At 46.2% G+C, this 16,845-nt stretch overlaps 9 protein-coding genes across 9 annotated transcripts; 5 read left to right on the top strand and 4 right to left on the bottom strand.

Annotated features, from left to right (window-relative positions):
- Window positions 1-23: 23 nt before the first annotated feature.
- Bathy17g00090 (predicted protein) lies at window positions 24-1,472 on the top strand (the record flags this gene model as incomplete). Its single annotated transcript, XM_007508243.1, has 1 exon — window positions 24-1,472. One exon carries the CDS (start codon window positions 24-26, stop codon window positions 1,470-1,472), a length of 1,449 nt encoding a protein of 482 aa, XP_007508305.1.
- Window positions 1,473-1,563: 91 nt separating this feature from the next.
- Bathy17g00080 (predicted protein) lies at window positions 1,564-3,213 on the bottom strand (the record flags this gene model as incomplete). Its single annotated transcript, XM_007508356.1, has 1 exon — window positions 1,564-3,213. The coding sequence occupies one exon, from the start codon at window positions 3,211-3,213 to the stop codon at window positions 1,564-1,566; it is 1,650 nt and encodes a 549-aa protein (XP_007508418.1).
- A 253-nt stretch (window positions 3,214-3,466) lies between these two features.
- On the top strand, window positions 3,467-4,123 carry Bathy17g00070 (predicted protein; the record flags this gene model as incomplete). The annotated part of the gene is made up of 1 exon (XM_007508293.1): window positions 3,467-4,123. The coding sequence occupies one exon, from the start codon at window positions 3,467-3,469 to the stop codon at window positions 4,121-4,123; it is 657 nt and encodes a 218-aa protein (XP_007508355.1).
- Window positions 4,124-4,199: 76 nt separating this feature from the next.
- Bathy17g00060 (predicted protein) lies at window positions 4,200-6,749 on the bottom strand (the record flags this gene model as incomplete). Its single annotated transcript, XM_007508359.1, has 1 exon — window positions 4,200-6,749. The coding sequence occupies one exon, from the start codon at window positions 6,747-6,749 to the stop codon at window positions 4,200-4,202; it is 2,550 nt and encodes an 849-aa protein (XP_007508421.1).
- A 253-nt stretch (window positions 6,750-7,002) lies between these two features.
- On the top strand, window positions 7,003-7,761 carry Bathy17g00050 (predicted protein; the record flags this gene model as incomplete). Its single annotated transcript, XM_007508385.1, has 1 exon — window positions 7,003-7,761. The coding sequence occupies one exon, from the start codon at window positions 7,003-7,005 to the stop codon at window positions 7,759-7,761; it is 759 nt and encodes a 252-aa protein (XP_007508447.1).
- Window positions 7,762-7,912: 151 nt separating this feature from the next.
- Window positions 7,913-8,437, bottom strand: Bathy17g00040 (predicted protein; the record flags this gene model as incomplete). Its single annotated transcript, XM_007508263.1, has 1 exon — window positions 7,913-8,437. One exon carries the CDS (start codon window positions 8,435-8,437, stop codon window positions 7,913-7,915), a length of 525 nt encoding a protein of 174 aa, XP_007508325.1.
- A 227-nt stretch (window positions 8,438-8,664) lies between these two features.
- Window positions 8,665-11,265, top strand: Bathy17g00030 (related to histone-lysine N-methyltransferase (ISS); the record flags this gene model as incomplete). The annotated part of the gene is made up of 1 exon (XM_007508336.1): window positions 8,665-11,265. The coding sequence occupies one exon, from the start codon at window positions 8,665-8,667 to the stop codon at window positions 11,263-11,265; it is 2,601 nt and encodes an 866-aa protein (XP_007508398.1).
- Window positions 11,266-11,381: 116 nt separating this feature from the next.
- Window positions 11,382-14,563, bottom strand: Bathy17g00020 (predicted protein; the record flags this gene model as incomplete). Its single annotated transcript, XM_007508237.1, has 2 exons — window positions 11,382-11,457; window positions 11,496-14,563. 2 exons carry the CDS (start codon window positions 14,561-14,563, stop codon window positions 11,382-11,384), a joined length of 3,144 nt encoding a protein of 1,047 aa, XP_007508299.1.
- A 206-nt stretch (window positions 14,564-14,769) lies between these two features.
- Bathy17g00010 (D-galacturonic acid reductase) lies at window positions 14,770-15,897 on the top strand (the record flags this gene model as incomplete). The annotated part of the gene is made up of 1 exon (XM_007508414.1): window positions 14,770-15,897. The coding sequence occupies one exon, from the start codon at window positions 14,770-14,772 to the stop codon at window positions 15,895-15,897; it is 1,128 nt and encodes a 375-aa protein (XP_007508476.1).
- Between the last annotated feature and the right edge of the window lie 948 nt (window positions 15,898-16,845).

The following is a 16,845-nucleotide window of genomic DNA, read 5'->3' as shown; positions in this document are numbered from 1 at the left end:
GCCCGAGAGATCGATAGATCGAGATGAAGAACGCACAGAACGCGATCTTTCTGTCCTCTTCTTCTTCTTTGTCTTCTTTCTTTTTTGTCTTCTTTTACTCCTTCTTCTTCTTCTTCTCAAAGGCTGTGGCTGCTCAACAACAACAACAACAACAACAACTCGAACAACAACAACAACTTAAAAGCAAAAAACCTGTTATTAAAACGAAATACGACGTCGATTACTCGCCGGATATTGGTTGGTTAACCGGTCGCGGGACTTACTTTGACGCCTCGCACGAGTGGAAAACGAAATATTTCGCCCACCACGAGTTCGGGTACCTGGAAACGAACGGGTGCGGGTATACGAGCAAAAAATACGCGCAACGAGAGCCAAAGTCGCTGCCGTTTGCAGTTTCGCGAAGTGCAGTCGCCGCGCTGGCTGACTTTGAAATGAAATCGAGCTGCGGACAGTGCTATGAAGTGAAATGCGACGATAACGAAACGAAAATTCGCAAATCGTTTCGTCGAAACGACTTCATCGAGTACAACGATAACTACACGCGTTTCCAGCAAAACAAAAACGCGAGAGATTCATACGGGCGAGAAATTCAAAACACGACGTTTCCTCCCTCCGAAGAGTGCTTTGACGACGATGAAGGGAGGACGAAGCTCTGCGAAAGGACGACGTGCTACGATCGCGATAAAACACTTTTCATTCAAATCATAGATATTTGTCCGTGCGACTACATTTACGGCCGACAAGAGATTTGTTGCGGCGATATCCCTCACTTCGATCTCTCGTTTTGGGCGTTCGAGTCGTTAGCGCATCCTCTGCAAGGGAAAATGAACCTCTTGTTTCGTCCCGTGGATTGCGTGACGAAACAACCCTTAGACGCTCGGGAAGGAGCGTTAGCTCACGTGCGCAAAAATAAGAACGGTGACGAATATTACGTGTACGATGGGAAAACGCCAGTAGGTTTCGCGCCCGGATGGAGATTTCGCGTTTGGTACGATTTGCAGTCCGATCCAGCGGTCGAAGGTAAAGGCAAAAACGGCGGTTTCGGCGCATGCTCGGAATTTAATTCGACCGGTACTATGGCTGCGGCATGCCTTGGTTGTGAGAATAATATCCTACCGTTTTCAGTCAACGGAGATTCTACGATGATGTCACTTCGAATCCAAATTAACGACGACGGCGTTATCGACGAGAACTGCGAAAATCTCAGTTTCCTTTCGATAGGACTCGAGAAGCGGCAAGATCGAGATGCTACGAGAGAATACAGCGAGACGCCGTGCGCCAAATCTATAATATTGAACGAAAGTGAAAGTGTCAGCATAACTCGCGACGGCGACGGTGGTTGTATTGTCAAAATTCCCGTTCACGTGTTTGAATGCAAACGAGCGAGCGTGAACGCGAATACGATATTTTTGTCCTACGATTATCCAAACACGCGCAAAGAAGTTTGTCTCGGCGAAGTAAAGTTATATTGAAAAACAAGAACAAATCTAAGATGTAGTAAAGATAGTAGAATATACAACAACAATAACTCTTTTTGTTTCTATTGCATTCGCGTCAATGGTTTTAGTTGTCTTGCCCAGTCGTTGGATCGTCTTCCTCGTCGGGAGAATCTGAAGAGGAGGAGGAGGGCGAAGAGGAGAACAAATTCTTTAAGCTCAACTTCGTTTGCAACCGATTTTCCTCGTTCACTAGCATATCAGAGAAGAAATCTAATCGCTGGACGTGCTCTTCTTGCTCTAACAACTGCTGAAACGGATAGATTGCCTCGTTTACCAGTTCTCTCGCTTCCTCTTGGTAGTTTATTTGCAACTGCTTGAACTGATTTTGGATGTTCTCCGGGAGCGAATTCAAAGTGATTTCGCCTCTGGACTGTTTTTCGGCGAATTCCGGTCCTTGTGACTTCATGAAAGATTGAAGCAGCGCCTGGACGTCTCGCTGTAACTCAGTTTCTTTATAATTCACTCGGTTCGTGAGCAACGATTGCCATAACTCGACGATTCTCCAAAATCCTCCTTTTTTATTTTTCGCCGAGAGTTCTTTCACCAACTCTTCTCTAAATCGAACCGGTTCGTCCAACTCTTGTTGCATTTGAACTATGCGCGTAAATTTCTCAACGAGCATTGATTCTTTCGTCGTGTATTCTCCATCATCACTCGCGCCACTATTATCAGCTCCTTCTTCTCCTTCCTTCCCGTAATCGCCGATTTCCACGCACACGCCTTTCAAATATGAACTTCGATCTCCCCAAACCGTGTCGTTCACCACGCGTTCAATGCGCACGACAGATACGCACGTGTGCGAACACACGTATTTCACCTGGTCGTTCGTTTGCTCGGAAACTTCCTTCAAATCATCCAAGTAAAACACGCACGCGTACTTGCTAAAATGGCCTTGAGCTTGCGGGTCGCACATGGGCACCACAAAGCGCCTCGAGCCGTTGAAGAGGATGTCGTTATACATCGCTCGGTACCTGGGTTCGAAGATGTTTAACACGTGTTCCGAATACGGCAAATGCACGTTCGATCCGAGCGGAAAAATTGGAAGTACAACTTCGTTCTCTTTCGTAACGATGGGTTCGGTTTCTGTCGCCTTCGAGACGTTCATAAAAGGTAACCACTGTATCGACTCAGTCCAATCTTTCTTCACGCCTTCGTCGTACGACCCTGAGCCAGACGCATCCGGCGAGGCTGCTCTTGTGGTGAATAACAAATGTGACCTTCGTCTATTCTTCCTCCTCGATGATGGCAATGATGATGTTAATGATGTGACGAGTGTGGTGATGTTTCGTTCCGTGTTTCTCGCAGCAAAACGCACGTGGTGACGACGACGAAGAAGATTACCACTAAACAAAGATGTTTGGGAAGAAGACGACGACGACGAAGAAGGTGAAGAAGAAGTCACGCGCATCATCGACGATGGATACGAACACGACGCTCTGCAAGAGGAAGAGGAGGAGGAGGAGGAAGAAGAAGATACTCTCTGCACGAATCTCAAGTGCTGCATGATGAGATGCGTGGAGAGATGAGTGGAGAAAAAACTGACACAGACAAACAACCATATCTCGATCCCTCTGAATTTCCCAGAAAAAGCAAAAAAAGAGGAGTTAAAAATACGAGTGAAAAAAAACGAAGTTTCAATGCAACGTTTAGCGTTCGCGCTGTTGATGAGCGCAGCGGTGCTTCTCATGGTTGGGTTCGCTTTGCGCTGCATCATCTTCAGACAGTTTTTCTTCTTCACGCCGCGCGTGAGTCGCGATAACGAAGTGTGATGATTCTTTCTCTTGTTGGATTAGTATTCGGTTTTGTGTTGTTGGTTCGTTTGTGTTTGAGAAAAAATGAACAAAAACAACGAGAGAGAAGTCAAAAAATACTCGGGATTGTATCTATATCTCTACAACACAAATATCCTCTGCGCGCGAGAAGAACTCCAACGATAACAATAACAACAGAAAGAACGAACGAAAGATATGTTCATCAAGAAAAGAATCTCCAAGGTATTCCTCGTCTCTGCCATCTTCTTCTTTTTCATCGCGCGAGCGAAAGCCGCAGACTTTGACGTGGACGATGATGAAGATATCGACACCGTCTCCCAGATGCGTCAAGCCTATCTGGAAGAACAAATCAAAGAGTCAAAAGTTACGTTGTTTGACATCAAAACGGGCGAAAAGTTGGAATCGGCCGCAGCTTGGGCGTCGTATGATCCGAGAAATGCCTCGAGAATGCACGTTGGCTACTTCATTCCAGATGCCGAGCAGGAGACTGGCGCTGGAGAGATGGAAAACTTACAGCTCTGTGGTTTCACAAAGCCAGAAAACTGCAAGAACGAACAACCGTACCCGCGCGACGAAACAAACACGGAACCTCTCGAGGACCCGTTTGAATGCGGCATCGACGACGAGACAAATCCAGACACAGGTTTTGTGTGCGAAAAGGTGAGTTTCAAAGTTGAAGAGGACGGAGATCTGGCATACGAAGGCGACATCTCCGTGCCGAACGAAAAGGAAGGCGAAGGAGACGCAGCCACATCGACCAACAACAGAAAATTACTACAGCTGCGCAGACGTGGTGTAGGGTTGCGATCGAGATCTTTGCGATCAAACGGGGCGCGCGGTCGCATTGGTTAAAATTATCGCATTTTGCGGCGCTCTACTTTTACTCTAAAACATACTCAATTAATACAGACAATTCTTCTTCTTCTTCTCAAAGACGAAGCTGTGCGCTCGACACAAGCTCTCCGTTCTCTTCAAAATATTGAACTAAATGTGCTAAAAAAGTATCTTTACTCACTGTTTCACAATTGCATATCAACGTCACGTGTTTGCGCGCTCTCGTTACGGCGACGTTCATACGTCTCGCATCGCTCAGAAACCCAACTTCGTTATTTTCATTCGAACGCACGGTGGATATAATAATCGCCTCCTTTTCGCGTCCTTGAAAGCCGTCGACGGTGGATATTTCGATATCCTTGAACAGTGCGTTCTCTTCCGCGCGTGCAGCGCGCATTTCTCTCAACAAACTCACCTGACCCGAATACGGCGTGATAACACCGATTTCATTTGGGAGTATTTTATACGCATCCGAGAGAAACTTTTCGATCGTTTGCATGACGATTTCCGCTTCGCCCAAGTTTGATTTTGAATCGTCGTCGTCGTCGCCAACATTTTCCATGAAACTATCGTCCTCGCCTGTGGTATCGACCAGAGTTAAAACTTTATCGAATTGCTCAAACTTTCGAAACCTTACGGATTCAGCCGCGATGAGTTTGGAATCGTACATCGCGTCTGAACTCCACACCATGATATCTTCGTGCATTCTGTACTGCGTATTCAGCATTGTCGTAATTTTAGCTCCAAACCTCTTGTTCCTCACCAATCGCTCAAATAACGTCGTAGATAACCCTTTCTGCGCAGCTTCATCGGAGAGGACCGTCGGCGGTAGCTGTAAATGGTCGCCCGCTAAAACCAATTTTTTACCCTTCATGACCACTCCGAGCACCGCGCACTCTAAAGCTTGCGCCGCCTCGTCGACGACGACGACGTCAAACTCCTCGTTCTTTAAAGCAAACGATAACGCCCCTGCGAGTGTGGCACAAATAACAGATGCTTTTTCCAACGTTTTGGCTTGCGCCAATTTTTGACGTTTCTTTTCTTCTTTCGCCAACTCGCGAAGTTCTCTCCTGAGATCGTTGCGCTCCGCGCGGTCCTCTTTTTTGCGATAATCGAGTTTCGATATGCGCGTGCGTATTTTCTTCGAGTCCTCCGAACATTCTTTCGCGAGCGCTGAATCGTCGGATCGTAAAATATACGCGTCTAGAGATGCGTCTAGTACCGCGGGCGCTAATCGAGCCGGATGCCCGTATCGCACGATTGTTTTGCTTTGATCATCCACGGCAAGAATTTCGATTTCAACCGACAAATCTTTCTTCTTTCGCTCGCGTCGTCCCTTCTTTTTCTTGTTATCAACAGAAACCGTCGCCGTTCTGAATATAGATACACCCGACAAGCGCTCAACGACGTTATCTACAGCGACGTTTGATGCTGAACACACTAAAACTCTGTTCCCTCTGGCAACTTCCTGAGACACGTATTCGACGACCGCGGTCGTTTTCCCAGTGCCCGGAGGACCGTGAATGATGCCAACGTCGACACAATCTAAACATAACTGGATGGCACTTTTCTGAGAACAATCTAAGTTTTCGTTGAATGGATGAAAACGAACGGCGTTTGCGTTGTCGCAGTGTATAATCCTAGGCGACGCGCTTTCAAAGACAATCTCGAGAATGTTTTTGCCCAACGAATATCCCGAAGCTAAGGCATGTTGTAAGCCTTGAACAGCCAAAACGAGTTTCTTATGCGTCTGCTCGTTGCTGAGTTTTTCCAAACGCAACGGCGAGACGTCGAGAAATTCCGGAACGTCATCCAGCGCGAGTTCCACGCTCGAATCCCTAATCCTATAAATCACGCCTTGTGGTAACTCGCTATTACTCGTACTCATTTCTTCGAATTTCACATTCGAAGGTCGTAACCGGACGACATCGTGCGGTGTAAATGAATGCGTCGGCAATGGTGGCGCAAAGTCTTTTTCGGTCATTTTACGTTTCGAGACTTCGAGCGTAACTATGGTTTGACCGAGTAAGCCACCTCGCGCGTCCACGATTTTCAAACCGTCGAGTGCGTTCTTGTGTTGTCCTTTTTTCTTCGATGTGGATGTATTCAAAGCGTCTAAAGACTGCGCGATTTCTTCAACGCGTTCTAGTTCTAACAGATGTAAGGTTTTTGTCGTCCATTCCGATATCGTGGTGATGCTCACAGCACTAGTACTCGCGTTGGTCTGTCTGCTTTTATTATTCTTCTTTTGTTCGTCGTCGTTTTTCTCAACGATGTCGTATTCGTCGAACGACTTTAAATCAATCTGAAAGTGCGTGCGAACAATGTCGCACAGATATTCGTCCGTCGGTTCCGACAAGCTTGTTCCATCGTTTTCATCTTCGTCGATCTCAACAGTGTTGTTTCCGGAGCGCGTTTCTTCTTTCTCATCCGGTCTTTCCAAAACTATTCGTCTGCTTTTGTTTTCAGCCTCTCCGATGGAATAATGAAGCAATCCATTCTTCGATGCGAACTCGTGCAATATCGCTCTCTGTCGAGCGTTTGCACTCTTCGGAAATAACACTCGAAGGGGAAGAAGGGGAAGAACAGCAGCGTTTGTCTTGTTATTCGTATTAGTATTACTGTTCGAAGGAGAAGGAGACATGGTTTTGTGTGTGTGTGTGTGTGTGTGAACCCCTAGTTTTTAACCGCCCCCCCCGGGAGCTGTTCTTTTTGTTGGGCTTTTGGCGGGATGTGATTTTCGCAGATTTTTTCAGTTTTGAAAGGGAAGCTCCCCAAAACTCTTCTTTCGCGTCGTCGTGTTGTTTTCCGCCACAAATTACACCATTTCACACAAACAAAAAGAAAGGGAGGAAGTTTATCACACACACACATAAAACATATAAAACACATAAAACATGAATAATAACCAACAACAATACTATTCTCATCTTCACAATCATCATCATCGCACCGCCGTTGTCAATCGTCAAAGACCAGTGCACATATTGTATTGCACAGGGAATCAAGGCAAATTTGCAGAAGCATCAATAATCGTAAACAATTGGTTGAAAGAAAACGAAGGATGGGGTATTGATATTCGATTGATACAGGCCGACCCAGATCCCACGGAGGTTCAAGGTTCAGATCGTCAAATAGCCGTACAAAAGTGCGTGAGCGCATACGAAAGCGTGAAATATACCGGAGCATTAACGATTGATATAGATTTCGTAATCACCGAGGACGTTGGGCTCCGATTAGATGCTTTGAACGGCTTCCCGGGCCCGTATTGCAAACCGATGTTGGAGACGATTGGAGTGGAAGGTTTAGCAAATTTAGTTTTAAAATACGACGAAGAAAAAGGGGAAAGGAACGCTATGGCCACGTGTACCTTAGCAGTTTTAGAAACTTCGGTCGCTTTTAAATATCCTTTGTTCGTGGAGAAGTGCGTGCACGTATTCGAAGGCGCCATCGCGGGGAAAATAGTCGAACCGAGAGGAAGCGTACAACACGGGAAAGCGTCCTGGAACGCGTGCTTTGAAGTAGCTGCTAACGACGAGACAGATGGTGCGACTTTCGGGGAACTCTCGTACGAACAGCAATCGAAAGTAAGTCACCGGAAAAAAGCCATCGAAGGATTTCTAAACTCGCCTCTGATTTTAGGACGTTTGAGTTGAACGAAGGACACGTTTATTCGTCGTTCGTCGAAACGAAACGCGAAACGAAGCACAAACGGAGTATCTCTAGAGCGCGCACGTAAACACACGTTGTATTTTAAACGAATAATGAAAGATATACTATAGGTTAATTACACACATCATATTATAACTACAAGTCGTATTGAAAATTCCACCTGGTATTCCTCGAAAAGTCTGTGCATATGGACCAGTTATTCTCTCGTATTTGTCCATAGAATCGTTTAGTTTGCGCGTCGAATCCTATTTTCATCTTTAAGTCTTGGTCCGGTTGAAAGTTAAACATCGTTTTACTCAGTTCAACCTTTCCGTCCATTTTCGGCGTGCTCGACGTCAAGGCGAAATCGACGCCTCCTTTCAAGTCTAATGTCGTTAACCCATCCCGGGTGATATCGAACGATTTCCTTCCTCTAAGTTTATATATAACATCGTCTGTTTCAGTATCGTAATATACTCCGCAATCAATTCTAGACACGATTGGGTTTAAATCGGACGGGAAGAACTTCTTCCGCACGTACGCCTTCCCTTTACACTTTGCGTTATGTAGGTCAATTGTACCGGATAACGTGAGACAATAGTTTTCGCGGTTTGTGAAACGCTGCTTGACGAAGATGGACGAGCGACGCGTTTTCGAATCAATCTTCAAGGACGTCTCCATTATTCTTATCTCTTGTGATTCGTTTTCCGATTATAGGAGGGACGAATGATATGCAAAACTATTATGAACTTTTGTGTTGTCCATATATCAAATGATGAAAATTTAGGGGAATTTTGACTCACATGCACAAAAAGTCCCACCGAAACCACATTGACCCCGACGAGCCACCACCCTTATATAGATATATTAGAACCACATAAAGATTAAGAAGCGAGCGCATGAAAAGTATGAGCAGCGAGAATGACGATTCACAACCGCTGATAAACAAAGTCGTCGCCTTCGACTTTACCGAGACTGGAAGAGGCAACGCCGTAACAGAAGATGTACGCAGAGGGGACGTCTTGCTGGAAATACCACTTTCGAGATGTTTCTCTTTGGAGTCTGCGCAAAAATCGGAGATGTTGACGAAAGCGATGGCAAAAGCGGCGGCGGCGGCGGCGGGAACTCGTTTCACACCAACGCACGATCAGTACATGGCCATGTTCATTCTTCTTGAACAAAATCTCGGTAAACAATCTTCTCATTACGAGCACATTCTTTCCATACCTAAAGCCTACGACTTACCGTTGTTCTGGAGCGAGGAAGAACGTCAGCGTTCACTATTATTTGGAACGACGACGTATGCGGAGACCCTGGCGTTAGACGAGGAAGTGATTCAAGATTATGAGTTGTTAAAACATCATCTCGGTGAAGACTTTTTCAGAGAACAGAACATAACTATGGACAGGTTTAAGTGGGTTCGAGCGACGCTGTGGTCGCGACAATGCGATTTATTGCGTCCAGCGCCGGAAACTACGCGATTAAGAGTGTTGATACCTGAATTCGACATGTTTAACCACTCCTCAAAAGTTCCGCTCGGGAGTTCGCACAAGTTGAACTACTCCCGAGGCCTCGTCACGGCATTCGCCACGGCAAATGTTCCAAAAGGAGAACAAGCTTATATAAGTTACGGCAGCGGAGAGGCATCGAGCTCGAAATTACTGTTATGGTACGGGTTCGCACCTCTCAACGAGGGTGAAAACCCATTCGAACAATTAGACGTTACTTTAACTTCGCAGTGTTCTGCAGACCGCGCGGAGTGTTTGAAACAGGCGCTTTTTGCATCCGCGCAAGTGTACCTGCGCAAAATTGATAGCGAATGGGAAGAGCAAAAAAAACGTGTTGTGGACGAGAACGATAAGAACGAAGAGAGTATGAAGTATGAAGGCGACGCGTACTTGCCTATGGTAGTGAATGTGTTACACGCGCCCAATGATGGCGAGTCTGGTGAGTTCATCGTTCGACACTCGCTGCCGGAAAATAATCCGTTGACGTCATCTCTGTTGGCATACGCCCGCGTTCAATTTCTTACGGAACAAGATTGTCGCAATCCAGAAATCGTAGCTCGAATGTTAAACTCGTGCAGTAAATTACCACCATCGATGCCTACGACAACATCGTCGTCGTCTCTTCCTTACGACGAGTACATCATGGACGACGCGAATGAAGTCGGTGCCTTGGCTACAACCGTGTCTTTGTTGGAAAGCATACGTAAGAATCAACCGTGGTCAGAAACTCCAGAAGAATCCGAGCGCCTGGCGCAGGATGACTCAAATCCAGACTTCCATGCGCGGTGTGCAGCTCGCGTGCGTGGTGTAGAAAAGCGAATCGTGGAGAAAGCTTCGACAGAAGCTCGGCGTCGATTACATTTTGCGATCCAGGCGTGTTTGCGCAAATCTTTCTCCATTCGCGATGGTTTTTGCGGCCACTGCGACGTGTGCAAGCAATCAGGATGCCCATGGGTGCACGTATTAGCTCAGAATGATGGTGCAGTTCAAAGTAAAACGAGTAGATCTAGCCGTGTAGCCATTAGCGGTATTGAAGACATGCTGCCGTTACGGGCCCATCTCCAAGTGCTGAATGTATGCTTTTTGTGGATGACGGGGCACGTGCGGACGTCGGAACAAGTGAACGACGATTCGAGTGAGCCCGAGGTGAAAAGTGCAGAACTTCTCGCTCGCGCGAAGTCACACGAGAAAACGTGGCCGATGCGAGAAGATGATCCGATGAATGAACGCTCAGTACTCGCGTGTGACTCCTTGGATGCGCTGGCGGCTCAAGGCCTAGACGGCTCGAACGGCGAGCCAAACGCTCACAACGGTGAAGAGGGTGAGATGTTACTTCCCGACGCATATAATCGCATCTTGCGAAACTGGTCGAGTCGGCTATTCTCCCAGTTAACAACTTCGCACATCTTTTCTTTGTCGGATGCAAACGCGATCGCGCAAGAAAGTTCGGCGTTAAGAAAACGTCACGCGTTATCTGTGCCTACGAGCGAAGCTTTAGCGGAGATAAACAAATATTCACCTGTTTTAGAAATGTGTTGTGGAAGTGGGTTATGGTCACGTAGGTTACACGAGATTGGGTGCGATGTCACATCATATACCTCGTCCTTGTTTGATGACGATGTGCGCGACGTTCGGTGGTTTGACAGTACTATGACGTGCGAGGACGAGAAAGCCGTGGTCGTTGCCGAAACGTTGGCGCGTCATAAAACACTCGTGCTCATGTGGATAGATAAGGGCGGAGAAGGTAATCGAGGATTAGATATGGTGCAATGCTACGAAGGAGATACGCTCATTCTAGTCGGAGAGTGGAGCGATCGAACGTACGGGTCATACGTATCGTTTTTGCCAGAATCTGGCGCGAGTTTTTCGAAACCTTTTCAAAAGTACGTGGACGAAAATTTTTCGCTCGTGAACGAGGTTCCAGTTGGGAATTGGCCAATGTACGACGCATCCTTGAGAGTTTGGAAGCGCCGAGAACCGTTTCGACCAAAAACGCCGTGAGCAAAGTGAAATAGTATATTTCAATAGTATTCGCATCGATAGATTCACCCTAACCTGTCTCCCTCTTCGGACTATTTTTATTTCTCAAAATGTGAAATGCACGAAGCAATACATCATCATCGTTGTTGTTCGCAGTGATCAACTCTGATGCCTCGCAGCGGCGCACGAGCGTTTGAATCGTTTTCTTTGTCTCTCTGCTATCCGATTTGAACAAATCGAGAACCACACACGCTATGCGAATGTTCGCGGCGCCACCACTACGGGTCGAAAGAAGGTCGTCGTCGTTATAAACGACATCGGCCGCTTTGGATACCATCTCCTTCGCCCACGTAACGCATTCATCAACAAAGGCTTGTTCTGACCCTCCGTACAGTTCCACGTTCTTCTTGTTTAAAGTCCCGCGTGTCTCAGCAAACGACGCAACCACGTAGGCAAGAGCAAGATACGCATACGCTTTATATTTGGTTGAATCCTCTGTACTCATCTTTTCAAGCATCGTCGACGCGGTTGCGATGGCATAAAACGAACCGTATTCGGGATGACCGGCAGGATTATCCATCAAAACTTCCGAGAGTTTCAAAACGAAAGCGTGCACTCTTTCAGCACGTAAACTCTCAATAGCGTCTTCAATATCTGTAATCGCAGAACTAATCACGCCGTCGACTTGCGCGTGTAATTCGCACGCCGTGGCGTATTTTGCTGTTTCGACAATCAACTTCAATCGCGCTTCTATATCTGCAACGCTCGGTATGGTGATTTGACAAAACGCAACGCTCGCCGCCGCTTGTGCTTGCGTCTTCTCTCTTTTCTTCACGTCCGTAGTCACGCAGCGCTTTACGATGGAGATGGCTCTTTGTACTACTTTAATGAGTGCTCGGTCGGCGTTTGTGAAAGCAGAACGACAGTTCATAAGAAATCGAAGCTCTGCATCAACATCGGATTCCTCATAATGAACTTTCGAAACAAAGCTCGATACCAAATCAAACGCGCTCACAACGTCCACTCCATCCGGTGACCCTGTCCTCAACGCGAGCGCGTCGACGCTGTCGTGAACGGCTTTAGCACAATCGAACGCGTGACTGATTACGCTACTACCTTCCAAACGATGTTTTGACTTCTTGATGCGCTCGAGCATCTTTATCGAGAATAGAACTTTCGAGTCACCGCCAAGCTGATTGACCAAGTACGAGAACCCAGAGAGAGAGATTGCTAACGAGATGTCCTCGAAACGAAAGAGGATCTTCGTGCAAATATTTTCGATATTCTTTGCTAAATTGCCGCCTTGAATTTTCCGGCGAGCTGCTAATTCTTCGTCGCCATCGAACAACTTCGTTCTCGATTTCTTCACACGCTTCGCTAAGTCTTTCAATAAAATTTCGAGTTGATTGCGCGTAAAGTTCTCGGCGACGAAATCGACAAACGCGTCCGTTACGCCGGCGTAATGTTCGAGCTGATCCTCGTTCCATTTGGCTAAAACCTTCCACACTTCCATCAGTACGTCTAATCTGAACTTCTCCTGCGGTGGTAGGTTCGCGAAAGCATTGCCCAGAACGATGAAGCATTTCGCGCAATCACGGACATCCTCCTCGAAGTTACTCGATGAAGAAGAATCTTTCACGAGTCGTACTAATCGCAGCGCGTTCTCGGCGCAAACATCTTCGGATAAAGTCTCAAACAATGCCGAAAGAAACGATAGAGGTGGTTTGCCCTTAAACTCGTTCGAGCACATTTGTATCGATCGTTCGAGCGTCGAGGATTCCGAGAGTTTTGCGTTTCGAGACAAAATCCATGCCAGCGATGGATGCATCAAGCGCAAAAGGATATCTTTTCTCAATCCTAAGCGTCGCATTGCGGCGCTGATATTGATCAGATCTGACTCATCTAGGTCGTTTATGGCTACATACCTTGCGATGAAATCACCAAGGAGCGTTTTCAGTGGATCTTTTTGCAACTTTTGCGGTAACACCGTGACGATTTTCTTGGCGGCGTAGCATCGCAAGTACGCAGCGACTAGAGGATCGCCCACGCCTTTAATCTGAGCAATCAATCTATTCAACCGATCAACTGGAGGCTCGGGACGTAAGAAGCGCATACAATCTAAAAGCGCAAACTCGAGATATAAGCGTGGCACTAGTTCGCGGATAGACGCGACTTTGAAAAACCAGTTTCGACACGTTGCTTTTGCCGATTCGCGTATATCATCCGAGTTCCAATTCTCAGGTAAAGGTGCTTTCTTTCTTCCACTATTCTGATTTGTTCTATATTCAATCTCGTCAATCTCGTCGTATGTTTCTTCGCTCTTATTTTCAGCTTTCATTTTTATTCGCTTATAAACCAATTGACCGACTGTATCTGCGATATCGGTGACGAGGAAGAATAAGATTGGATAAAATTCTGGCGCTTTCCCTCCTGCGTTATATCCCAACAACTTGACTACTTTTATCGATAGTTTCAAAGCAGCCACTCTGTCTGCTTCCAACCACGCGCGCGCTATGTTGTCGTTGAGTTTCTGCAGACGCTCGACGCAATCGCGCTGCGTTGTTCGAGCGATATCTTTCGAGGACGATGTATTAGACGAGGACGCGTTCTCGAGTTCTTGTAAACGCTCGTCGCCAAATTTGTCTTCGTTCCTAAACAACGCGTCTATGTCAATATTCACCGTGTTTTTCATAGAAGAGGACGACCGGCGAGTCGGCGTCCCGGGTGCTTTCTCTTCTACATTTCTGTTGATGTTTGTGTAATCGCGAAAGAACTGCTTTTCTTCGCCGTTGTTATTATCCACCCAAGACGATAAGTTCAACTCCAAAACGGCGTCGTCTGAAGCTTGCGTAGCAAATCGATTCACGAATACATTTTGTTTGTGCGCGCTCCATTCCAACAAAGCAGATCGAACGGTCTCAGAAGACGTTTGTGCGAGCGAGCGAACTCTTTCGCTTTCTCGTTGTTGATGAAGTTCAGCTAAGTTGGTTGATGGAGACTTTGTTGTTGTTGTTGTTGTTGTTGTTATCGTTGATTCCTTCAATTGAACACCAGACAACTCGATGCGATTGACATCATTTATCAATGCGTTCATACTATTACTGTTATTGCTCTTGCTCTTTTTCTCATCATCGTCGTCGTCGTCGTCGTCGTCGTTGTTATTGTCGTCTCGAATTTCTTCTTTTTTCAATTCGTCGTCAAGAGTAATTTCCCGACGACGAGAGCGAGAACGAGGCACAATATCCTTCAGCACGCGTTCGAACAACACTTTATCATCATCATCATCAGTATCACTCGTCGAAGTCAGTCTGAGTTCCATTTCTACCTTGTTGGTTGAACTTGACTTCTTTCACTTCTTCTTCTTCGAATTTGAGAGGAGTTTTCATTTCTAACAAACAGTTGAAAACACAGAAATCAACACGAAAATCTTATGTCTGCACCACAAGAATATCTTTCACAAACTATTTAACCCCAAACGACGCATCATCATCATCATCATCATCATCATATAAATAAGAATCTAAAATGGGGAAACGAGTAGTAAACGCACTCATGGTTGGTGCTGGAGAGTACACGACGGGATCGGTGTTCACCGCCGCCGGAGCTGCGCCGGATAAACCAGCAGGCGTGGTCGCGATTACCTTCACCGATTTGAAACGTCGTGGTCGAATCAACGACATGTATTTAGCCGATGCGGTTGGAACGAGAATGCCAGCTGTTCGAGATACCATGCGAACGAAGATTGCGGAAAAGTATAAAGGCATGGAATCCGTGAATGCGATCAAAACGTTCCCGAATGATGACGTGGCATTCGATGCGGAGGCGTATAAATTAGCGATTGCGCAGTGTTCTCCTGGCGACGTCGTCACGATTTTTACTCCAGACGACACGCACTTTGACATTGCAAAGGCTTGCATGGAAGCGAAATTGCACGTGCTCGTCGCAAAACCTGCGGTAAAAACTTTAGATAAGCATCTGGAACTCATTCAAGTGGCCAAAGAGAACAACGTTTTGTGCTGCGTCGAATATCATAAGCGTTTCGATCCTCTGTATACAGACGCTCGAGACCGAGGGGATTCCCTCGGCCCGTTTTCGTTCTTCAACGCGACCATGACGCAACCAAAAGCACAGCTCGACACGTTCAAAAATTGGGCGGGTAAATCGAGCGATATTTCGTATTATTTAAATTCGCATCACATCGATATCTGCGCTTGGATTGCCGGAAAGAGTTCGCGACCGACGAAAGTGACAGCGTTTGCCGCCATGGGCGCCGCGAATAAGTATTTAAACGTTTCGGATAGAAAGATTGAAGACACAATCACACTCACAACTGAATGGGAAAACAAAGAAGATGGGTCGAAGGGCATCGGAATATACACCGCTTCCTGGATTGCACCGAAGAGCGACTCGCACACGCAACAAAACTTCCACTATTGCGGCCAGAACGGTGAAATTCGCGTGAATCAAGCACGCAGAGGATACGAAATGGCCATGGACGATGAGCAGCGCCCGTTTGCGAATCTCAACCCATTATATATGAAATACACTCCAGGAAAAGATGGTTATTTTTGCGGTCAAAACGGCTATGGTTATCGATCCATTCGAAAGATTTGTCGAAGTCTGCCAACAAATGAACGACGGCAAGATTACTAAGGAGGACGTAGAAAACATGGGAGATTTGGCGACGATTGAATCATCAGCGCGCGTGACCGCGATATTAGAAGCTGGAAAACTTTCATTAGATAACTCGAGTCGAGGTGTCGAATTAGTTTACGATAAGAGCGCGCCGTTCGAAAGCGAGCCGACGGCGTTGCGTTTATTTTAGTGTAGTTTTGCAATCTCATCGGGTGATAACTTTAGGCGGGTGTAGGGTAATTTTTTGGGCGGTGTAGGGTAATAAATGCTAAATGGGAGGTGTGCGGTTATTTTCGCGGCGGTGTGCGGTTATTTTCGCGGCGGTATGCGGTAATTTTTGCGACTAGTGCGGTTTTGTTATATCATGTGAGCGGTAGTATTTTTTGCTTTTTGCTTTTTGCTTTTACACTTTTTGCGTTTATTTTTCCACCTGTCTCAGTTTATTATTTTTTTTAATTCGGGTAAGCGGTTTGCGGTTTCGGGTAAGTCCTATTTTTGTTTTTTGAAATTCATGAAACCCTACGACACCCCTAGCAAAAAAACAGAAATCCCTAAAAATCCCCTAACAAATTAGTAATCATCAATGTAATCCACCACGAAAATCAAGGATATACAAACTAAAAACTTGAGTATTGATGTGTATTTATGTATTACACGCCTCCATGGTGTCTATTTGGTCTGATTCGAGCGCAGACGAAAGAAAACGAATCTTCCCGTTATTTAGGGTGTCCAACCCTACATTTAAGGGTTTAGGGTTTAGGGTTTAGGGTTTAGGGTTTAGGGTTTAGGGTTTAGGGTTTAGGGTTTAGGGTTTAGGGTTTAGGGTTTAGGGTTTAGGGTTTAGGGTTTAGGGTTTAGGGTTTAGGGTTTAGGGTTTAGGGTTTAGGGTTTAGGCGTTTAGGGTTTAGGGTTTAGGGTTTAGGGTTTAGGGTTTAGGGTTTAGGGTTTAGGGTTCTGGATACACGA

Source organism: Bathycoccus prasinos (assembly GCF_002220235.1).
Source record: "Bathycoccus prasinos genomic : Chromosome_17".
NCBI classification, from domain to species: Eukaryota; Viridiplantae; Chlorophyta; class Mamiellophyceae; order Mamiellales; family Bathycoccaceae; genus Bathycoccus; species Bathycoccus prasinos.
Note: the sequence above shows the minus strand (reverse complement) of the source record. Positions and strands in the feature narration are given on the sequence as shown.